Source organism: Euleptes europaea, chromosome 1, assembly GCF_029931775.1.
Source record: "Euleptes europaea isolate rEulEur1 chromosome 1, rEulEur1.hap1, whole genome shotgun sequence".
Taxonomy (NCBI): domain Eukaryota; kingdom Metazoa; phylum Chordata; class Lepidosauria; order Squamata; family Sphaerodactylidae; genus Euleptes; species Euleptes europaea.
In genome coordinates, this window is record NC_079312.1 from 118,442,572 (window position 1) to 118,466,960 (window position 24,389).

Here is a 24,389-nt window from a genome sequence, read left to right on the forward strand (position 1 = left end):
AATATTGTGAAACCCAGAAGCAGAGAATGTGCTACTATGCATATAAAGGGACTATGTATATAAAGATATACTATGTGTATACCTGCGTCCAGAGGATGCATACAGCAATAGTGTTTTCCATTCCTGCCTTTTCTATACAGAGAAGCATTTTGGTTAATTTTTAACGTACATATGTATGCTATCTCATGAAGATCATTTAGCTACTCATCATTCCTTGCTCCCAAATTGCCCTTCAGTCCAGTTCAGTGCAGGTCGGCAGGTAACTGGTAAGAAGCATGGAGCCGTACATTCTGCTTCCAAATTCTGCTTCCTGAGCCTTGGGTCATCAAGAGATTTTACCTGAGTCAAACCCAGGATACAAAAGGCACCACCAATTGCAGAGAAAGCATAGGCACAAAATTCCTATTCAGCTCTTACAGTCTTAAAACGCAGTCCCCATTATTCACATTGGCCCGTTTGCTGGTTGATGAATAACACACAGGGCCAAGCCAGATGTGATCCTGGGAGATAAATAATAGTACAGTAAATTCAAGTTGAGGTCTTGGGGAGGTGGGCCGGGTTGCCAACCTCCAGGTAGTAGCTGGAGATCTCCTGCTATTACAACTGATCTCCAGCCAATTGAGATCAGTTCACCTGGAAAAAATGGCCGGTTGGGCAATTGGACTCTATGGCATTGAAGTCCCTCCCCAAACACCACCCTCCTCAGGCTCCACTCCCAGAACCTCCCACTGGTGAAGAGGGACCTGGCAACCCACCCCCCTTCCTTAATTTAAATGGCTCTCCAGGCTGATATTTGCTCCACTGGGGGAACATACAGATAACGTTTCGGCAACCTGCATGCTTTCCCCAAATAGGACAAATAGCAGCTCTAGGGGTTAGTGATCTGAGATGGGAAATAGTGCTGGAGGAGGAGAGGATTAGACACCCTTATTTGATTTCCTCTCCCCCCCCCCCCCCCGTAGCTGCTGCTTACCAAAAAGTGTCCCAGGCATCCAACCCGTCTCGTCTAGTTTAGCCCTTGGAGCAAGCATGCCTTATTAAAATGGGAGGAGATCCCTGCCAGTTCTTTCAGCCCACAAAGTAAATTCCTCGACACGTACACACACAATGGTCACTCATGCTCCCCACAATCTCTTTTCTGTGCCGCCACCTATTCAATCCAGTATCACCAAATTCCTTTCAAGCAGTACACCTGGGGAGCTGAAGATCATTGTCTCAACATAAGAAAAGCTCTTCTGGGCCAGGAGCTCAAGTGCTTCTTTCCCAAATCTAGGGGGTTTATGCTGCCATGTGCCTGCTGCAGCCAAATCATTCGGCCTGGGAAATGCCACCGTGTTTTCCCCCGTGCGTACAATGCTTGGCAACTACTCCTGGTTCGTGGGGTGCCTGGCAGAAACATCAAAGAGCACTCAGAGCTGGAAGCGGGTCATTTGCTTCGTCCTCGCTGCCTTCCCTAGGGTAGCGCCCCACTGAAAGTGGCAACAGGCAGGCACAGAAGAGAGCATAAATCCGAGGGATCCTGGGAAGGGAGAAGAGAAGCGGGCTTCCCTCCAGAGCAGGGCTCATTGATCTTGGGTTTGTAGCACGCTGAGATTTCGCACCTGCAAAAACAGCCAAACAAGAGATCACGGCAATATCACTGGCTGATCTGGAGAGGAGAATGGACCAAAAAGTGCAGATATTACATTCTTGAGGACCTTCAGACATTGGATTACTAGACAACAACACATTGTTCTGGCAACGGCCGGGTATCTTGGTGCAGTGATCCACAGGGACGGCGCAAGGCAGATTTTCCTCTGTCCCAGTACCAGCAGAGTGGTTGCAGGGACATGGGCTCTTCTTGGGACATCTAGGTCTGGGGTGTCAAACATGCTGCCTGGGGGCCGCATGTCTGAGCTCTTATCCAGCCTGTGAGCAAGCTGAGGTAGCCACCCTTCCTACTTTTGATCTGGGCTGGTGAGGCCTGACCCGGCCTGACCAAGAGACATTTATGTTATATCTATGGCCCTCATAACAATTGAGTTCGACACCCTGATCTAGGTTCAGTAGTTATACACTGACTACACACTAGGAAGGGGCTCAACGAGGTGGTTCTTACATTTGCATCAGGAGTCCTGACCACACCCACAACCTATATTTTGGTCATCTCTAGTTCAAAAGGCTAATAGGGGCCTGTCTGGACCTTGCAGTTCCTCTCGGGAGAGTCCTGGAAGACACTTTCCTTGGGATATTTCTTATGTTTCTTGTGATGGCCCTGTAGCTTGTCAGGGATACAGGAAGTCAACCCTGTAAGACTGAGAGAGGAGGCTGATCCACAGCTGAGGTTGCCAACTTCCCGATGGGGCCTGGGGATCTCCCACATTTACGACTGCTCTCCAGACTACAGGGGTCAGTCCCATGGAGAAAAATGGCTGCTTTGGAGAGTGAACTCTAGGGCATTATACTCTGCTGAGGTCCCTCCCCTCCCCAAACCCTCCCCTCTCCAGGCTCTACCCCCAAATCTCCAGGAATTTCCCAGCATGGAGTTGGCAACCTTATCCACAGTGTTACCTATATCTTCTGGCCTCATTCAATCGCCATTATATACCTCCTTGGACTCACTGAAGTTGCCTCAAGTGAGATGATCATGCTCTGCATATGCTTATGTAGATTACATGACAGAATGCCCTGCCTGCTTTGGAAATATATGTATTTATTTATTTGTTTACTTCATTTATGACCTGCTTTCCAAGCTAATGGGGACCCAGAGAGTCTTACATTGGTCTCCTCTACTCCATTTTATCCTCACAACAACCCTATGAGGTAGGTTAGGCCGAGAGTGTGAGATCGGCCTAAGGTCACCCAGAAGCCTTCCATGGCAAAGTGGAACTCCCAGGTCCTAATCAGATACTCTAACCACTACACCCACTGGCTCTTGCCATCACAGAGCCACGTATGTGACTGGATCTAAAGGCACTCGAGTCACCTCAATCTCAATAATTTAGGAATTCACAAAAGAACTCCCAACCCAACTGAAACTCCTTGCAGTATGAACTTCTGTCTGGTTGGGAATGAAGAACTTGTTGTAGCCCCAGTGCTATTCTCTTGACCTATCCAAAAGTTTCATACAAAACCTTCCGCAAATGACTTTCAGGTGACAGCTGGTGTAGACAGCAGCGGTAGTTTGAAATAAGGTTGCCAACCTCCAGGTACTAGCTGGAGATCTCCAGCTATTACAACTGATCTCCAGCCGATAGAGATCAGTTCACCTAGAGAAAATGGCCACTTTGGCAATTGGAGTCTATGGCACTGAAGTCCCTCCCCTCCCCAAACCCCACCCTCCTCAGGCTCCGCCCCAAAAATCTCCAGGTATTTCCCAAACCAGAGCTGGCAACCCTAGTTTCAAAACATTTTTCCTGCTGGGCCTAGAGCCCCAAATATATTCAGGCTGCCTCTCCAAGTGAATCCTTGTTTGAGCTACCCTGTGGTAATTTAGTCCAGATTCCCTAGAACTCCAGTTAGTGTCTTAGGCTCCATCAGATCAACCTTAATCCCTGGTTGGATCCAAAGTAGCCCAGAGACCGATCCTACTACCCACGCTGTCAAAGAGCCTAATTATTGTTGCAGGAGAGGTCTCTCTCTCTCTCTCTCTCTCTCTCTCTCTCTCTCTGCCCCTACCTGGTGACACTCTGCAGAATTTTCCGCTCATCCTGGTCCAGGCACACCGCAAAGGAACAGTTGACCCCCGTGATCTGGACTTTGTCCACTTTTATCTGGGACACACTGATCTGTTTCAAGAAGGAAAAAAAATCCCACATCACATATTGGTGTTAGTTGTGGGGAAATGCATAGGCCCTGAAACGATTTCTCCTCCCAACAAGAGGAAAGGATAGATTCAGAAGGCAAAGCTGTGGGCCAGCCAGGGTACCTGATTGAAGCTCTTCTTGGACTTGGAACTTTGCCTTTTGATTACTTCTGTCGCAGTGAGCGTCAAGCATTCCGTTTTTGAATCTGGAACACAAAGGAAAGGGTCACTGTAACGCGAGAGGCCAATACAGGAAGGTGTAGTGGTTGAAGAGTTAAATTAGGATCTGGGAGACTTGGATTCAGACCTCCCCCACAACCATGAATCTAAGTGGGTTAAATTGTACATGTCAAATGTATCAATTTTTGCTTCCCCTAAGTTCATTGAATGGTCTAGGAACCTACAGGGCCTTAGGTACATAATCTGCCCATTAATGTGGGCCTGGTCACTTATGCAGAATCTTGAGATTCAAAACTTTCATTAAAAAGTCAGGTGGGGGGGACGATAGGTGGATAGACAACAAGATTCTAGTTTTCATGACAATGTTGGTAGCTTCAGATGGTGTGGGAGAGCAGAAAGGAGGTAGGGGAGCTTTCAGTGGTGAACAGAGCTAATGGGATTTCTTCACTCAACATAGCCTTTAACTGTTGCTTCCCACCCCACCCATCCTTCCAACTAATTTTTCTTATGATCCTTAGTTTTTTTTTCTTTCCAACATGCCTGTTGCCATGCTGGACAACAAATAAACGAATGCTGCATTTTCATTTTGTTTGCCACACGCAATCTAGGTCACAGAGCTACAGTCAGTCTAAAAGGGCAATTAAAAAGAAGCTACATGAAAAGCACAGCGCTTGAAGAATGCTAAAAATAGGACTTCCTTAAGGAATGGGATCAGAGCCAATTCTGAGCCTTGTAACAATGCATGCAAGAGCAGACAAGTGTCCCTGAAGCTGTAAATGTCACCGAGTTTGCAACAGTAACACCTAGTGGTCAGCAGTATTATTGCAGGAACCTGGGAAGGAGCTGCAAAGCCTGGGAAATTAGGACGGGGCGGGGGAGTTGATTTTGCAGAATTCAAATAATGCAGCTGCTGGTGGTGCCCTTGTATAGCCCTTGCAAGGAACTGATATTTGGGACTAGGTGCCTCGCCCAGACATAGCAACCGATTTTCCTGGAGTGTGGGGTGGAAAGTATCCATCCTGGGGTGCGCTGTTTGCACTGCTGTTGGATGCCCGGCCCCTTGTTTTGAATGGGCCAATCAGGGCCCTCATTACATGTAGGCGACCTGAAGGGCAGACAAACCAGGAGGTTTTCACTGAGGTCCATCTCCCCAGCATAAAAGAAGTCTCGCCTGGCTCCACTCCTCAGTCGGCTTTGAGTTGTCCCACCCACCCTCCACTACATTCAATGGTTTTGTTATTGTTTAATTTGTCACAGTGTTGGCAGTTTGGCATGGAGGCTGGACCCTGTCTGGGGAGAAAGGCGGCCTGCGTGCCCCCTTTTCCCCACATGGAGGATCCCAATAAGGGATTTTGGGGGGAGGCCTGATGTGGACAAGCCCATCACGGGGGCTGTCAGAATGGCCCCCCACCACGTGGCAGGGGATCCACACAGTTGGCTTCCCTCCACGTGGGTCCCAGTTACTGCCATCTCATTTCCGTCCCAGCAGGCGGGCTGGGAGTTAAAACACATTGGCCTGCAAGTGGGATGGTCAATGCTATGGATTATGCCCCTGTGCCATGCCAATAGGGTCGCCAACCTCCAGGTACTAGCTGGAGATCTCCTGCTATTACAACTGATCTCCAGCCGGTAGAGATCAGGTCCCCTGGAGAAAATGGCCACTTTGGCAATTGGACCCTATGGCATTGAAGTCCCTCCCCTCCCCAAACTTCGTCCTCCTCAGGCTCCGCCCCCCAAAAAACTCTCGCCGGTAGAGAAGAGGGTCCTAGCAACCCTTATTCCTTAACTGAAACCCTGTTAGAAATCACTGCCCTCTAGGGGGTCTTTCTACCAGACAGTGGAATGCCAACCTACATTTTTATCTTTAATACACAAGACTCTCAAACGTTGGGCTGGTACCAATTTGTTTAGTACATTTTTATCCCACCCTTCCTCTAAGGAGCTCAAGGTGGCATATATGGTTGTCACCTCCTTCATTTTATCCTCACAACAACCCTGGAAGGTAGGGCTAAGAGGGAATGATTGCCCCAAGGTCACCCAGTGAATTTAAATCACATGCTATTCCATCCCACTCCCATGGACTATGGGGAAGAAGCTGCGGTTTTCTAGGACTGCTTATGATAAATTTCTCCCTAGAGCTTGGAGTTTTAAATTACTAGAAATGTTTACTGGAGCAGCAGCACTGACTCAGAATCAACAGCTCTTCCAGATTTGGAGTTTGCATTGTAAGCATGAATCAATAAGCTCAGGCAGAAAGGGACAGAAGAATGACATTCAGCCTAAGTTCTGGGCTTCAGCACAAAGGGCAAGAACATTCAAAAGGAAAACCATTATTTTTTGTGTGCTATAGAACTAAGGACTTCATTGTTATTTCTTTTTGTGTGCTAATGCACAAAAGCAAACTAAGGGGAAAATGCCTTCTAGGGCAATAGAGACTTTTGCTCACATTCTGTGTGTTTACTTCATGCAGAAGCACTGATGCTTTTTTGCAGAAAGACAGTTTTTAAAAATATAATCGGGAGAAATTATATGATGAACAAATCTTGGTTCTCTCTTATGTAGCATCTATTTTGACCCTAAAGGTCCAGAAAATGGCAGCGCAGGGCTGCCGTTTTTATAAGCTTGCCTTTGCTTTAGTAGACAGGCACACAGCCCGACCAAATGATGTTAAGGAGATAAAAAGGAAAAGTCTCTGGTCAGCCGGACATCAGTGTGGAAGTGGGAAAAGACAGTAGCCCTTCTGCTTTTTAGGCACTGACAGAGTACACAGCAATTTGAAAAGGTTAAATAAGGTTATACATTAAACAGAGATTCACAAAACGGCATAAACACATAGGAGGTCAAGCTGTCGCTTGTGGGGAAGGGCCGTAGCTCAGAGGTAGAGCATCTGCTTGGCATGCAGAAGGTCCCAGGCATCTCCAGTTAAAGGGACTAGGCAAGTAGGTGATGTGAAAGACCCCTGCCTGATACCCTGGAGAACCACTGCCAGTCTGGGTAGATAATAGAGACCTTGAGGGGCCAATGGCCTGATTCAATAGAAGGCAGTTTCATGTGTTCATGTGTCCCTGTCTCACCCTTCCATGTGCACTAGTGACGGATGAGACTGTTGGGGAATAGATGGCAAGCTTTGTTATATGTCAGACAGACAAGGGTTAAACTGATTGTATTGATGCTGATCAGTTCAAGAAGGTGATGTAATCCCCAATGTGTCAATTAGCTATTGGTCAGTGAGGATAAGTTGTAAACATGTTGTTGGCCACGTATCAGAATCTGCATATTACTGCTTTCTTCCTTTGTCTAAGAGAGAAAGCAGTAACCAGAACCTTTCTGGATCCCAAGCAGGGAGGATGGGGTACTTCTGTACTTTAGAGATGCCATGTGCTTAAGAGTAGATTCCTGCCAGCAGCTTGCTGGCAAGTTTAGGGAACTAGAGATGTAGAAAGGATTTATTGTTTTAAACTCAAGTTTACCCTACCCTATTTTATAGTGAGTAAAGTTTGTTTTTACTAAGACAAAGGACTTTGTCTATTCATTGTGTGTGTGTGCTTTAATTGACTTTCACCAGCCATAATCAAACGATTCATAACCTCTGATAAAAGGGAATTTTCCTAACAGAGACTAGCAGATCATGTGGTTGCAACTTTGGGGTGCAGCTGTCTTCTATTGCTTAGCTAGCTAGTTGGGGGAAGATGCTGAGAGTGAAGGCACAGCCCTTGCCCCCAAGAGTCCTCACATCTGGGGAGAAGCATGGTATCGCCCTGTTTGTCAATGGGGCCTCTGTGCTCAGTAATCCTCAGCTGTACTAGGAACCATCTGTCAGAGTACACATGCAAGATGACAGCTTGCGCACACCTCACACAGCAGAAGTTGAATGGGAAAAAAAACCTCAGGAGTGTGTTAACCTTTGTGTCCTTTTATCAGTAGGTGCTTTTGGTCCCACGGATGAGGGCTCTCCCATCTCATTGCCCAGCCTGTTCCACTCTCCCCACAGGCAAAGCCAGGATCCCTTCTCTTCCCCTGATTTTTGTTTGTGCAGAGAAGGCAAAATCGCTGCCGGCACTTACCAAGCTCTTCTTGCCTGTTACAGGCCTTGAAGACGTTGACGGATGTGCAGACTTTCTCGGTGTCGTTCCAGCGGTTCCTTCCACTGACTGCTCTCTAATGGGGCCAGAAACGAGTTACTCTCCAGGTGATGATGGGGTGTGTGTGAACATAAGAAAGGCAATGCTGGATCAGACCAAGGCCCATCAGGTCCAGCAATCTGTTCACACAGTGGCCAACCACTGTGAATTTCCTGCATTGAGCAAGGGGTTGGACTAGATGACCCTGGTAGTCCCTTCCAACTCTATGATTCTACGAAACAGGTGCCTCTAGGAAGCAGCAGCATTGTCCTGCCTGTGTTCCACGGCACCTAATATAATAGGCATGCTCCTCTGATCCTGGTGAGAATAGATGTGTATCATGACTAGTATCCATTTTTACTAGTAGCCATGTGTGCTCTTTTCCCTCCCCCTTCATGAAACAGAGCTTGGAGCAACAATGCTGCTATAACCCCTGGTTTCCAAGAGTGCCCCCAAAGCAAGAGAGATGGACTCTGTGCTTCTCTCGCGCAGTCTCCCTTTCCAGAACGCAAAAGCCTTGGGCCAAGACACTGTGAATTTCAGTAACCTTGCTATAGGCGATCTGTAGTGTTAGCGGGATTGCTTCTCTGTCTCCGTCAATGCCCAGCCGTTTGCTACCTGGACCTGCACAAAAAGGAGGAGGAGGAGATGCCCTTAGGCTGCTAGGTTCATATTTCAAGCCCCTATAAAGTGAGGCTTCTTTTATTGTACTTGATCTCCCAGGGCTTGAGCAAGAGCTCCCGGGGCAAAAAGAACACAGATCTTCATTCACCTCCCAAAAGCAAACTCATATCAGGGCCATGTAAGGAAGGGAGGGAGAATTTAACCCTTCATCCCTCACTTACTTCGCTCATCAGGTTTTTTTCAGGGGGATGAGTGGTTTTGATTAGTGAAACCAAGACAGTGCCAAAGGGTTAAATGACCTCTTTATTCTTAGCATAGCCCCAATGTTAACACTTAACACAGTTCTCCCACCCCAAGTGGGATGCATTTCCTGGGAATACCCATCCATCCATTGACATGACTGCCATTGCTACTTCCTCTGCAAGAAAGAAAGAAAAAACATAACAAAGTCCTCCACAGGGATGCAAACTATGGTCTTTTATGCATGGCTGTTTCACTCGCCGTCACCCCTCCGATGACTTCAGTTCTTTGTGTTGATATGCATGCTGTTTCCGGCTGTCAGAGGTCTCCTCACTCTCCTCCTGCGTTTCCCTGCATTTTGTCCGCGCTTTCAGGGACCTGTTTTATCTCAAATGTGAAAATGTGGGCAAAACACGTGGAAATGCAGGGGGAGAACGAGGTGACTTCTGACGGTCGGAAACAGCATGCATAATCCAAACAAAGACCCGAAGTCATCGGAGAGAGGAAGGTGAGTGAAACAGCCATGCATATAAAAGACCTATGCATACCTGAGAGAAGGTGCATCCCCCCCCCCCCCGGTCTGCAGCACTGAGAGAAGTGAAAAAGTTTGTCACACATCTATTTCACTCCTGCCGTCCGTTGCACATTGTGGAGGAGGGGGCACGCAGAACAGGGGGTCTTTCTGAAGTTGGGGTTGGAGGCAAGACTAATGTTTTCATGAGGCGGTGTGACTGCCGGTTCACTTGCAAAGCAGGAAACTGCCACAAGCCCTCTGGTTATCTTCACCATAAGATAGATCACGATTGGTGGCCATGTTAGTCTGTCTGTAGCAGCAGAAAAACAGCAAGAGTCCAGTAGCACCTTAAAGACTAACAAAACTTCTGGCGGGGTGTGAGCTTTCGTGAGTCACAGCTCACTTCTTCTAGCTGGATCTGAAGAAGTGAGTTGTGGCTCATGAAAGCTCACAACCTGCCAGAAATTTTTGTTATTCTTTAAGGTGCTGCTGGACTCTTGCTCTTCACCATAAGAGAATTTTTAAAGTACAAATTTCTCAGCAGTTTATTAATGGAACACTTCCAAATAGGTAACAGTGCCATCTTAGCCCTGAGATACCGCAGTGGCACTTTATCGATCCACACTAGAAAGCGTGAAGCTGCAACTGTATTTTACATTTTTTTAAAAATGTCCACCAATCAGGTCTGATAAAAGATGGCAGGACGACACAGAAAACGGTGGAAAGCCAAAAGGATGCTAACAATATTTCCTGGATTCTCTACTAAAACTGTGTGGATGAATGATGGTAAGGCAAGAGGGAATGCATTCCATTCGCTGTAATGAACATAAAATGAATGCAGAGCAAATCTCCTTCACAATGAATCGGGCACCTACCTGAAGCCTTGATGGCCCGTGTGGCTGCTGAGTGACCCAGCTCTAGTGAGTGGATTAAGATCTCCGTCCTCGTCTCTCCTCCAATGAAAGTGAGCTGAGAGGTTCAAGGAAAGAAAGGGTCATTATAGCGTCTCCCTGGGGTGTGGGACATGCAAAACCTCATAAGGACCAACATTTCATAAGAAAATAATAAAACTAGTAGTTTCAGGGGGCTAAAAATGTGTACGGTTTACGGAGGTTTAAGCACACAAATGCTTTTCAGGGATCTCTAGCTGCAAATAGAATTAGCCTAGATTCATCAACTGGTAAGGGAGACCTCAACACTACATATAGACCAGGAAGGAAGATGCCAGCTGCCACGTTGTGTGTGAATTGCATTTTCTTTGCTTGTATAGGAGCCTGGAAGAGAAGATTGTACTACCTAGTTATCTTCACAAGCCTCAAGTGCACCTCCACCAATACACACAGGCAAGGGATAACAAGAAATGGAGCAATAGTGTGGTATAGTGGTTAGAGCATCCTTACAAAGATCTGGGAAACCTAGATTTCAATCCCCACTCAGCCATGGAAGCTTGGTGGGAGACTTTGGGCCAGCCATTCTCTCTCAGCCTAGCTTACCTCAGAGGGCGAGGATAAAACAAGGAAGGGGGAAGCAAGTTAGCCACTCTGAACTCCTTAGAGCAGAGGTGTCGAACTCAATTGTTACAACAGCTGTGACATAAATGTCACTTGGTCAGGCGAGGCCATGCCTCGCCAGCCCAGATCGAGAGGTGGCTGGTGGCTGCCTTGGCTGGCTCATGGGCCAGATAAGAGCTCTCAAGGGGCCGGATCTGGCCCTCGGGCCTTATGTTTGACACCCCTGCCTTGGAGCAAGGGCAGATACAATGTGTTAAGAGTCTCAACCCTTTAAGCTGCTTGGTCAGGCCCATGAAGGTCATGGCAGGAAGTCAAAGACATTACCTGGATCTGGTAGACTTGTAGCAGCACAGGGTGGGTAGCGAAGCGACAGTAGTAGAGTATCATGTCTGCAAGGATGGGGAGATGCTCTGCTGCTTCCTCTAGGGATTCACCCTCAGGCTTGATGGACTGCTACAGAAAGAGCAAAGGGTAAACAGTAGCATCAACTCATGAACACATTGGTAGCACAGGACAGGCACCCACTGCTGCCGAGTCAGAGGCCCGGGGACTCAACCACTTCTACCGCCCAGTCCAGAAGCCCTTCTCATCCCCAGCCCAAAAGGGCATCCTCTAAGTGCAAGACAGTCCCCCTCCTCCAGTGCGACATTCCTGCCTGCCGTATGTATGGCATTCCCAGAGTGGTGTAGTGGTTGAGAGCAGTGGTTTGGAGCGGTGGACTCCGATCTGGAGAACCGGGTTTGATTCCCCATTCCTCCACATGAGCGGTGGAGGCTAATCTGGTGAACTGGATTTATTTCCCCACTCCTGCACAAGAAGCCAGCTGGGTGACTTTGGGCTAGTCCCAGTTCTCAGCCCCACCTACCTCACAGGGTGTCTGTTGTGGGGAGGGGGAGGAAAGGTGATTGTAAGCCGGTTTGGTCTTCCTTAAGTGGTAGAGAAAGTCGGCATATAAAAACCAACTCTTCTTCTTCCCCATGAAAGCAAAGACACATGGAACTGCCTTATCCTCAATCAGATGGGCAGCGGCTCTCCAGGGTCTCAGTTGAGAGGTCTTTCACATCACCTAGCTCCTGATCCCTTTAGCTGGAAATGCCGAGGATTAAACCTGGGGCCTTCTGCATGCCAAGCAGATGCTCTGCCCCTGAGCCACGGCCCCTCCAGTTTCCCTTGATATGCCCTTTGGCCTGAATGCACACTACAGCGATGTTTGGTTGGCTAGTAATCCACCGGCTACGGAGGACAGAGAATGGAAACAGTCTCTGTGCGAGCACATTGAACCAGGAGGCCTAGACCTTACACAGAGAGAGCACGCGCACTGCACAACAGAAAAGAGGCAGTACAGAATCCAGGATGTACCTCACATAGGACATCTGGGGGAAGGTTCATTAGTCCAAGAATGTTGCGCCCGTACCACGGATCCAGTATACCTATATACTGGGAGATATTGTTTGTGCTGCTCTCCATCCTCGCCAAACCAGGATCCTAAAGTTAAAAGAAATACATGATAATCAAATTTGCCGATGACACCAAGTTGGGAGGGGTAGTTAATACCCCAGTGGACAGGGTCAGAGTTCAGAATGACCTCGATAGACTAGAGAGCTGGGCCATAAGCAGTAAAATGGATTTCAATAGGGAGAAGTGTAAGGTACTTCACCTAGGCAGAAACAACATAAGGCACAGGTACAGGATGGAAGATAGTTGGCTTGACAACAGTACATGTGAAAGAGATCTGGGAGTCTTAGTGGACCACAAACTGAACATGAGTCAACAGTGTGATATGGCAGCTAAGAAGGCCAATGCAGTTCTGGGCTGCATCAATAGGAGTATTGTGTCTAGATCAAGGGAAGTAATACTACCACTGTATTCTGCATTGGTCAGACCTCACTTGGAATACTGTGTCCATTTTTGGGCTCCACAATTTAAGAAGGATGTTGACAAGTTGGAGCGTGTCCAGAGGAGGGCGACCAGAATGGTCAAAGGTCTGGAATCTATGCCCTATGAGGAGAGACTTAAGGAGCTGGGTTTGTTTAGTCTGGAGAAGAGAAGGTTAAGGGGTGACATGATAGCCATGTTTAAATATTTGAAGGGATACCATGTTAATGAGGGAACTAGCTTGTTCTCTGTTGCTTCAGAGACTAGGACACGGAGTAATGGATTTAAACTAAGAGAAAAATGATTCCACCTAAACATTAGGAAGAACTTTCTGACGGTGAGGGCGGTTTGACGGTGGAATGCGCTGCCTGGGGGTGGGGGGGTGGAGTCCCCGTCTTTGGAGGTCTTTAAGCAGAGATTGGTTGGCCATCTGTCGGGAGCGCTTTGATTGTGGGATCCTGCATGGCAGGGGGTTGGACTGGATGGCCCTTGTGGTCTCTTCCAACCTTGTGTGATTTTGTGATTTGTGATTTTGTGATTACGCTCCATTAACAGCAGATTTGTGGATGCTGGAGACACGCCTACTGCATGGTAAACAGTGCAGGAAAACCATATGCCAAGGTTAATATTGGGAGATGGAGGCTGTCTCATGATGAGCAGGAGAAGGAGAATTAGCAGGAGGTAAAATGGCTGCTGGAGTCACTACTTAGTGCCTCTGGACCTAGGTTATGAGGCATTTAAACAAAACCACTCAGTTTTCTTCACAAGAGGCTAGAGTCAGTGGTTTGAAGGATCTCTCTAAACTCCATTAGAACAAGGAGGAAGGGGACCCAATTGCTCCATTCCTGCCCTATTGTGAAACTGGCACATATTGCCTAGGTGCCTGGCACTTTTACGCAGGACTGGCAGTGGGCTTGGGGCAGTGACCACACGGCCGCGTCCAGCGTGCAGCACCCTTGTAATGCAAATGGCTCATCATGAGACAGGAGCAGCTGCATAAAGCAAGTAGCTGCCAAGCATCCAAACTTTTCTCAAATGTTGCCACTCTGCCTCCATTCCCCATCTATAAGTCGGAATCTTAATGACCCAGGCACTTGTGAAACTTACCGAATACAGGACAGCAATGCATGTTGCGTATATTAAAAAGATGTTACGGTACTCGTTTAATGAAATGAGCCCACATTGAGCTGCTCCTTGTTTTCTACATCATTCTCCCTTTTGTATTTTATTCCCGCCCCCCACCATGGAAAGTTGGGGATTCAAAGAAATAGGCATGGCTGGAAGAAGTTTCAGCAGGACTATTGCCACATCTGTGCTGTCCTTACGGTTGCCAACCTCCAGGTGGTGGCTGGAGATTTGCTGCTATTACAGCTGATCTCCAGGTGACACAGGTAAGTTCGCCTGGAGAAAATGGTCACTTTGGCAATTGGACTCTATGGCATTATACCCTGTGGAGGTCCCCGACCTCCCCAAATTCCGTCCTCCTCAGGCTCCACCCCACAAATCACCAGGTATTTCTCAACCCAGAGCTGGCAATCCTAGCTGTCCCCCTAACTTTTGACTTTCAGCCACAAAGCAAGAGCAGGCATGCTCCATTATTCAAAAGAATATCTACATAAGCTGTGTTTTTGTCTCTGTAAGGACAATGGTTGCCTCCCCACCATCTAAACAGCAGTCCATGTCATACCCACAAAGTGCTCTGCCGTGGCTACGCTTCAAGCAAGGAGGTTCGCCTCACCTGGTCTCTGAAGGGAGTAGCCAGCAAAAACTCAACCCGCAGAGACTGTGCCGCTCAGAAAAGCAAATAATGCCTCTCGGCCACCCTGCCTGCCCAAAATGCATACCGCAGATCCTAAAGCGTGGCCCTGAGGGTCTCCGGGAGAAGGAGGAAGGCAGGTCAGTGGAGATGAGGTAGGACCACTCCTCTTTACAGGGACGTAGAAAAACTGCAGTTTGAAGTACCGAGTCAGCCATGGGCAGCTTCTTTCTTGGGATCTGCAATGAAGGAGTAAGAAGGGATTAGGTAAGGCAAAGGTCAACTGAACCCCTGCTGCTGCAGACTGCTAGCAACAAAACAAGGAGCATAGAAAAGGGGCACAAGAAGGCACAATACTGTAGCCAGACATCCCGCACACTCAGTGGTACTGCTGCACACCCTTTCAGAGATTGCTTTTTGTTACACCTTGGCAGAAAAAGGTAACTGAACATTAGAGAGAGAAGTCTGGAGAAGAGGAAGTTGAGGGGGGATATGATTGCTCTCTTTAAGTATTTGAAGGGCTGTCACTTAGAGCAGGCCAGGGAGCTGTTCCTGTTGGCAGCAGAGGATAGGACTTGCAACAATGGGTTTAAATTGCAGGCGGAAAGGTATATTAGGGAACATTTTTATACAGTAAGAGTTATTCAACAGTGGAATCAGATACCCAGGGAGGTGGTGAGCTCCCCCTCACTGGCAGTCTTTAAGCAAAGGCTGGACAAACACTTGTTAGGGATGCTCTAGGCTGATCCTACATTGTGCAGGGGGTTGGACTAGATGGCCTGTATGGCCCCTTCCAACTCTATGATTCTATGATCAGGATATATGACATGACGAGTCCCAGAGTGAACCTCATCCTTCACCTCCTTTTCCAAAGGAAAGAAAGAGAGCGTCTGAGTGCACTATAGAAACCCTGCGTTTCAGCTGAGTATAGGACCCTAGGGGAGAAGGGATATCAGATGCAAGCAGACGTTCTTCCACTCACTTAAGATTGCTATAAGCCCGAGCGACTTTCCCCAAGATGCGGTCAGAGCCAAACACAACAACACGCAGTGTCGAGATCTTTGTATCCTCATCGCAGCTCAGGAAGGGCCTACGCTGGACGCAGACATTCTCTGGGGCCTGTTGCTGTAAAAGCGCTGATCTCAGTATGTGTTGGGGCAGTGACTTTGCCCGCCGGGAGCGCATAGGGATGTGGTGCTTGGCCACTGGGTTGCAGAGGCTCTCTGCTCGGCGAAGGGGCAGCGACAGGGAGGCCACCTCCGAAATGTCTCTCAGCTCTTTGCCTCCCAGGATCAGCTGGCTTTTGCTCTTGAACAACTTGTAGATCTTGTTGGTCAACCGCTGCCGCCGCCTGGGCGACACCTTCTCCTCCCTCGGATCCAAGCGCCCTGTTGACTCCAGAGAGTTCTCGTCGCTGTCCTCCACATAACCACTGTCCATGCAGTCCGTCAGACTGGAGACAAAAGATGTGAAGGACTTTGTCGAGGCCAATGAGAGCTCAGAGTCGGGGTCCTTGGAAACGGCTGAGATAGACACCCGTGAGTTACATGAGCAGTCCTCTGACAAGGCTGAATATACAGAATCTTTGGAGATTGATTCCAGGGAAGACAACAAAGAACCATTTGGTGGAAAGCAGCAGTCAGTTTCCTCTTCTTCGTCGTCTTCCAGAACTGCTGGCTTGGGGTAGTCGCACTCCTTCTCTAGTACCTCGTTCAAGATGTCTGCAACAGGAGTAGAAACACAAGGTACAAAATTAGGGATGCACAGGGTAAGACACCATCAAATCTGAGATTGCTTTTACATGCTGTACCATCACAGCACTGTACCATTGCAAGATCAGTTTCAAGTCGGAAGAAGAAGGACCATTTTCTAGGTCACAACTAGGGTTGCCAGCTCTGGGTTGGGAAATACCTGGAGATTTTGGGGGCAGAGCCTGAGGAGGGTGGGGTTTGGGGAGGGACTTCAATGCCATAGAGTTCAATTGCCAAAGCAGCCATTTTCTCCAGGTGAACTGATCTCTTTCAACTGGAGATCAATTGTAACAGCAGGAGATCTCCAGCTAGTACCTGGAGGTTGGCAACCCTAAGGAAGAGGCATGAAACAGATCAATCATTACAAGCTTGGGAGAATGAAAATGTCTTAATCCAGTGTCTCAGTGTTGCTAGAGTAGGCACAAGGTGAGTATATCTCTGGAGGAAGGTGTACCACAATTGGGGTAAACCACAGGAAAGGCCTTTCCTTGGGTCATGATCTGCATATCCAACAGGAGAAGACAGCTCTAGACATTGCCACATGCTCAGAGGAGCCACAGAGTCCAACTGCCAAAGTGGCCATTTTCTCCAGGTGAACTGATCGCCATCAGCTGGAGATCAGTTGTAATAGCGGGAGATCTCCGGCTAGTACCTGGAGGTTGGCTACCTTAGTCACAACAACCAATAGTGCAGGCTTATCAGGACACCCTCTAAAAAAGGTAATAAACTGCATTCCATGAGGACTAAGAAATTTCTCTCAGGCTCAAAGCTTGTTTCCATGCATTTAGCTTACCAAAATTATCCTGATCCCAAATGTAGGCATGACAGCGGGCAGCAGGAACAGGGATGAGGTGGGGCTTATGTGTCTGGGCTTCTCCTGGGGAGACAAATGAATTCCATGAGGGTTCTATGCAGCAGACCATATCAGAACAACAAACCCAGTGCAGGAACCGCCCAAGCTTCCCCACCTATGATTCCAGGCAGACCCGCTGCCTTTGCTATCTCCTGCAAAGCCAATTGCAGCTGCTTCCTAGCTGCGGCAGGGTCATCGCTGGTCGCAGCCGCCAATTCCTGGGCTCCTGTGGTGCTGACAAATATCTCCATGAGCTCTTCCACAGGCTTCAGCTAAAAGAGAGAACACACACTCAGCAGATGTGCTAGTTGGCATTGCAGGATGCAATCCCTGCCCCCCTCATCTTAGCTAGACACTACACAACAGAACAAGTAAGCAGAGACACCAGCCACATGGGGTTAGCAAGAATGTTCTGGGACCTTAAAGTCATTGAGTGCTTGCTCAGTGTTGTGTAGTGGTTAGTGTTGGTCTAGAATTGGGGATAGGCAGCTGATAGGAAGAAAGTAGATTCCTTTGAAATGTGGTGTTGGAGGAAATGTGCTGTTGGAGGAGAGTGGGTTATAGATCAAATCAAGCCTGAACTGACCATAGAAGCTAAAATGATTAAACTGAGGCTACTGTACTTTGGTCACAATATGAGAAGACAAGAGTCACTGGAAAAGACAACCATGCTAGGAAAAGTTGAAGGCAGCAGGAAAAGAGGAAGACTCAATAAGAAATGGATTGACTCTATAAAGGAAGCCATGGCCCTCAATTTCCAAGACCTGAGCAAGGCTGTTAAAGTCAGGATGTTTCGGAGGACACTGATTCATATGGTCGCCGAGAGTCAGATGCGACTTCAACAAAGATAATAATTGTATTAATACCATTCTAAAGCAATGGGATGCACTAAGAGGGAAAATAGCCCCAGATATTTCCCCACTGTCCTCCTTTTTATAGAATACCTTTGCAGAGAACCCAGAATTCCAACTACCTCATAGAATAAAGACAGATAAACAGAATGAACATAATTATTGGATTAAAAATAATAATCTAGAACCTTTATGTAAAATTTTGGATAAAAAAGAAATTAATATTACATTTTTAGAATATTTACAAATGAAAAAGTATTGGAATAACCTAAAAGAAAAAGATATAACCGAACTTAGAGATAAATCAGAGTTTGAGAAACTGATGCTACAAGACAAAACTCCAACTTCAAAAATGTATACAATTCTATTGAAAGATACCGTATATACTCGTGTATAAGCCGAGTTTTTCAGCCCAAAAAAAGGGCTGAAAAAGCCGGCCTCGGCTTATACACGGGTCAATACGGTAGAGGGGGGAAGGAGGGAGGAGGGAGGGGGGAACTTACCGACGCCGCCGAGCCCGCGCCGCTTCCCACCGCCCGGAGCAGCCTGGGGAAGCCTCCTGCAGCCGCAGGAAGGCTGCCCCGCCCCCCGCCGGGCCGCGCCAGGCCGCACCGCCGCCCGGAGCGGCCTGGGGCAGCCGCAGGAAGGCTGCCCCGCCCCCCGCCGCGTCGTGCCGCCGCTGTCTCCAGACCCTTGCCTTGCTGCCGGAGCCGTCAGGTAAGCCTGTGTGTGTGTGTGTGGGGGGGGTTATAAGCCGACCCTCGGCTTATACGCGGGTGCCTAATTTTTCCCCATTTTTGGGGAGAAATTAGGCACCTCGGCTTATACGAGGGTCGGCTTATACACGGGTATATACGGTAAACTAAACCTAACAACGGGATTGGTTCTTGTAGGTTATCCGGGCTGTGTGACCGTGGTCTTGGTATTTTCTTTGATGACGTTTCGCCAGCAGCGGTGACAGGCATCTTCAGAGGAGTAACACTGAAGGACAGTGTCTCTTCAGTGTTACTCCTCTGAAGATGCCTGCCACCGCTGCTGGCGAAACGTCATCAAAGAAAATAGCAAGACCACGGTCACACAGCCCGGATAACCTACAAGAACCAATGAACTCTGACCGTGAAAGCCTTCGACAATATTTCTAACAACGGAATATCGAGAAAAATGGAGTACTTATTTGGATAGAGAATTGAGTGACCAAGAATGAGAATACATTTTCACAAAGGGATTAGATTTTACAGTTAGTATGCAAATGAGAGAAAATCTAATAAAGATGGTATACATGTGGTATATAACCCCACTTAGACTAAGTAAAATCCATAAATCAGAAAATGACAGCTGTTGGTACTGTGATTAAAAAAACAAGCAGATTTTATACACATGTGGTGGAAACATGAGATAGCTATATCATTTTGGTCTGAAATAGTGAAATGCTTAGCTGTTGGAATGGAGATGGATATTCCATGTAAACCCGAGATATTCCTATTAAATCTGGTACCTAATCTAACTAAAGACCAACTTTGTAAGGGGTTACATACGATAACTACTGCTAGAACAACCTTTGCCAGACATTGGAAACTACCGGTAAATTGATTCCAAAGATAGAGGAATGGCTGGTTAAAGTTAAAGAAATATATGTTTTAATTAAGCTAACAACATATCAGAAAAATAGAGATACAATAAGTTATGGTCACAAACTATAAATAAAATAGATAATTTTATAAATAAGGGCGAGAAAGGGGAATGTGTTGTGCTTAGTCGGGACGGAACGGTGAATATGAAGAAATAAGCTGTAACATAGGAATCTTGTTGTTATCTTATACTGTATATAGATATATTGTATTTTAAATCATGAAGATTGTCATTTTTTCTGATTCTTTCAGTTGTTATTATCATTTATTGTTATTGGGTCTTGGTCTGATCCAGCATGCCTTTTATTATGTTCTTATGTGCTTTTATTAAAGCAATATCTGCACTCCCACGCAACAGGTACAGTACATCTATTACATTTATACATAAAAGCCTTCTGAACTTAGCATACGAAAAAACGAGCAAAGAAATAAAGAGGATATCAGAGGTCACAGGAAATATTGCAGTAACTTAGTCTGTGACATTTACCCAACCGCAGTCCAAACACCACGCGCAACTGATACACCAAATGGGCAGGGGGAAGCAGGTTTTGTGCTAACTAGTCAAACTTGCTTAAAAATTGGATGAACTGATATTCTGTTTCAGCACATGTCAGGAGACCTAACCACCACCAGGCATTAATAGCAAAGAAAATGCATAAGCCCTATGAACCAAATAGTAATTTATTTACATAGTTAAAGCATTTTGGACCACTTTTCTCCAAAACCAGATTCCAAGCAGGTTACAACAATAATAAAAGCAATATTCAATTAAAATCCATAAAAGCTAACAGCCATATATAATTAAAAATTAGGTTGGCAATGTTACAAGTATTCCTGAATAATTCCAGTTGGCAGAACTTGCGGAATCTAAACGAAGTGGAAGCCCTCCTAACAACTTCAGGAAGGCTATTTCATAAAATAGGAACAGCCATTGAAAAAGGTATGGATTCCGAATCTACTCTAGTTCTTAGCTTGGTGTACATAACAGCCCCAGTAGTTCACTGAATACATGGGGAGGGAGAGCAGCAGAAACCAAAGGGGTTGAGCTAAACACAATTACTATAGCAACCAATAAATCTATTTTTATTATATATTGTGCACAATTTGTATTTAAAAACACAAGGCCTAAAATACAGGCTTCCTAAAAAGCACAAACAGGGTTACAAATATTACCAACACATAACAATTGATGTTAGTACATAAAAATGACCAAATACTGACCAGATGCATTTAGGCCTTTTACAGACCTTCCTCAGTGGTCCTACATACACAATTTTACAATGCACATCCTGACATATACACAAGCGTTGTAATATATATAAAAGCCTTTTATTCTGTTTGGCTTTATGTTAAAATAGTTAGTCCATGAGATTTAAAACATGGCTCATGGCTCACACCTTGTATATGGTGTCTAGCGTTTCAGGATGCGTATAACATCAACAAATGTAAAGAAAACACACTGCACACACACAGACATACACACTTCCACACGATAGCCAGGTTGTCTGCAGGGGTGACTGCATGGGGGAAGTGGCTGTGTGAACTCTCCTTCCCCATTACCAGCAAAGCTTATGTTTAAGGTGATGGACAAACAGTGCATGTAATAAATGCAAAGGGCTCCAGCATACTGAACTGAGAGATCTTAGGTAGCAAGTAAGGGAAAGGGCTCTGCTTGAGACTTCAAATGGAGAGCTGGCTTTGAGGCCCACTGCTATTCTGGGTTGACAATACTGATCTGACTCATTGCTCAATAGAGTTGCTAGGTTTCCCACTATGGTGGGAGACCTCCAGCTGCCAAACTCCACTTCCTGCTGCTGATCTGTTGACCAGCAGAAGAAGCGTTTATTTAAAAAATCACCATAAGGGTGATGCCGTAGCATCGCTACTGGTGGAAACCCAGAAATGACATCATATTGCTCTAGGAATCACTGAAAATTGTGGTTTTTACCATGGAGTTTCTGGTGATTCCTAGAGAGGTGTGATATCTCTTCCAGGATTTCCCCAGAAGTGATGTTACACCATCACACCAACACCACCCCGCCCCCTGTCCCCACCCCCGACTCCCACTGGGTGCCAGCCATTGGCTGAGAATCCTACTACCCATATAAAGCATAAACAATCCCTCCATTCCATGACAAGGCATGTGGTGGGACTGAGAGAGTTCTGAGAGAACTGTGACTAGCCCAAGGTCACCCAGCAGGCTTCATGTGGAGGAGTGGGGAATCAAACCCAGTTCTTCAGACTAGAGTTGGCCGCTCCTAACCATTATCTCACAAAGACCTATGCATGTTAGTTTGCAGCAGAGGAGAATTCATGGCTTTGTGGGTTGCAGGGTCTCTTCCTACCTTCAGAGCTTGACGGAGTCTCCCCAGATCACAACTGGTCCCAAAGTTAGCTTGGTAGACGTGTTCAAGGAGGGTAACCGCTAGCATGTGCTGGGAGCACTCCAGAGCACTAAGCCTTTCAGCAACGGAGAGAAACTCACTGTGAACCTCCGAAGGGTTCAGTAGCAGGACTGTTCTGGGGAAAGAAAAACAAGACAACAAACAGTGAACAGCCTGATTCGGGAATGGAGAGAGACTATCTGCTGAACGTCTGGCATGGGGTCATTGCTGTCGATCGCTGGGCCACTATCAAAGCACGCTTTCAATTACGGGGGGGGGGGAATGAGATTAAAAATGCCAGCAGATGGCACTGTCCTTCCATTTTGCTGAGGTGCTTGCTCCTGTGACTTCCCATGCTTTGAAAACATCGGCATTAATGCAGACACTTGTTTTGAGTAGTCGTCAAACAACAGGAGAGCAACAACGCCAGCTACTCCCATCAGCCATTCCTCCACCCTCTCCTCCTGCTGTCCACAGTTAACGGATTGCTTTCAGTGACTGGTCAGAGTCCAAGATTAGAGGGGGGGGAGATTTCAAGGGCCCAAACTAGGGTTGCCAGGTCCCTCTTCACCACCGGCAGGAGGATTTTGGGGAGGAGCCTGAGGTGGGCGGGGTACGGGGAGGGACTTCAATGCCACAGAGTCCAATTGCCAAAGCGGCCATTTTCTCCAGGGGAACTGATCTCTATCGGCTGGAGATCAGTTGTAATAGCAGGAGATCTCCAGCTAGTACCTGGAGGTTGGCAACCCTAGCCCAAACACCCATCCACCCCGATCCATTAAAGTTCAGGCCCACTTGTCTGTGTTGATCACTCTAGAACTGTTTCATGGGCCTCTATTAGATGCTCGCCTGAGCAATGTCTAGAGCTGTTCTTTCCTGTTGAAGATATGCAGGTTATGACCCAGGCAGGGCCTTTCCTGTGGTCTACCCCAATTGCCGCACACCTTCCCCCAGAGGTATACTCACCTTGTGCCAACTCTAGCAGCACTGAGACACTGGATTAAGACATTTTTATTCTCCCAAGCTTTTAACGATTGATCTGTTTCATGCATCTTCCTTAGGGTGGCCAACCTCCAGGTACTAGCTGGAGATGTCCTGCTATTACAACTGACCTCCAGCTGATAGAGATCAGTTCACCTGGAGATAGGGTTGCCAGGTCCCTCTCTGTCACCGGCGGGAGGTTTTTGGGGTGGAGCCTGAGGAGGGCAGGGTTTGGGAGGGGAGGGACTAGATTGCCATAGAGTCCAATTGCCAAAGCAGTCATTTTCCCCAGGTGAGCTTAGCTCTGTCGGCTGGATATCAGCTGTAACAGCAGGACATCTCCAGCTACTACCTGGAGGTTGGCAACCCTACCTGGAGAAAATGGTTGCTCTGGCAACTGGTTTCTATGGCATTGAAGTCCCTTCCCTCCCCAAACTCCGCCCTCCTCAGGCTCCATCCCAAAGATCTCCAGGTATTTCCCAACCCAGAGCTGGCCACCCTACTCTTCCTGCTTGGTCTTATGCTGATGCACTCACACGCCCTCTCTCTTTACTGTCCCTCACCCCCTTTCTGGTTACTGCTACTGGATTGAATTTGTTTCTTGATTGTAAATTGCCTTGGAATACTGTGAACTGACAAGCAAGGATTTTAAAATAAAACAATATACACAATTAAGCAAAATAAATTATCGCCCACCAAATCAAGATCTTGTGTCATTCCTGATTGTGCGTGTAAAGTGCCGTCAAGTCGCAGCCAACTTATGGCGACCCCTTCTAGGGTTTTCAAGGCAAGAGACTAACAGAGGTGGTTTGCCAGTGCCTTCCTCTGTATAGCAACCCTGGACTTCCTTGGTGGTCTCCCATCCAAATACTAACCAGGGCGGACCCTGCTTAGCTTCCGAGATCTGATGAGATCAGGCTACAAACCATGCTGCCTTCCCTCCTGCGTTCCTGATTACAGGATGGCAAAATAGCAGAGCTGGGGGAGAAAAATAAAAGGCTGAGGTTCATGCCTTCCTAGAAACCCCATCCTCTGGTCTGGAGGTTGTTCCCCCTAAGCACAGTGTATGCAGGGGGACTCTAACTTTCTCGGTGTTAAGGGAAGTGTTCTCTGCATCTGCTCAGAGGCCTAGGGCTGAACCCTACCACAAAGAAACCCCCACGTAGCCAGGCCCATGGGAAAATTCAGAGAACATCCCATAATGCTCCATTCTTAGGGTTGCCAGGTCCCTCTTCGCCACCAGCGGGAGGTTTTGGGGGCGGAGCCTGATGAGGGCGGGGTTTGGGGAGGGGAGGGACTTCAATGCCATAGAGTCCATTTGCCAAAGCAGCCATTT

General features: G+C 47.3%; 1 protein-coding gene across 1 annotated transcript in view; it reads right to left on the reverse strand.

The window, feature by feature from the left end:
• Window positions 1-1,453: 1,453 nt before the first annotated feature.
• The window catches only part of PIK3R5 (phosphoinositide-3-kinase regulatory subunit 5), a 38,814-nt gene continuing 15,878 nt past the window's right edge, over window positions 1,454-24,389 (reverse strand). The window contains exons 6-19 of the mRNA XM_056854929.1: window positions 22,034-22,208; window positions 17,325-17,481; window positions 17,150-17,233; window positions 16,225-16,326; window positions 15,588-16,188; window positions 14,694-14,844; window positions 12,334-12,459; window positions 11,299-11,427; window positions 10,339-10,432; window positions 8,633-8,709; window positions 8,029-8,122; window positions 3,908-3,990; window positions 3,658-3,767; window positions 1,454-1,601 (exon numbers count right to left, since the gene is read on the reverse strand). Coding sequence (XP_056710907.1) covers window positions 1,454-1,601; window positions 3,658-3,767; window positions 3,908-3,990; window positions 8,029-8,122; window positions 8,633-8,709; window positions 10,339-10,432; window positions 11,299-11,427; window positions 12,334-12,459; window positions 14,694-14,844; window positions 15,588-16,188; window positions 16,225-16,326; window positions 17,150-17,233; window positions 17,325-17,481; window positions 22,034-22,208 — 2,131 coding nt within the window. The remainder of the gene's footprint in view (window positions 1,602-3,657; window positions 3,768-3,907; window positions 3,991-8,028; window positions 8,123-8,632; window positions 8,710-10,338; window positions 10,433-11,298; window positions 11,428-12,333; window positions 12,460-14,693; window positions 14,845-15,587; window positions 16,189-16,224; window positions 16,327-17,149; window positions 17,234-17,324; window positions 17,482-22,033; window positions 22,209-24,389) is intronic.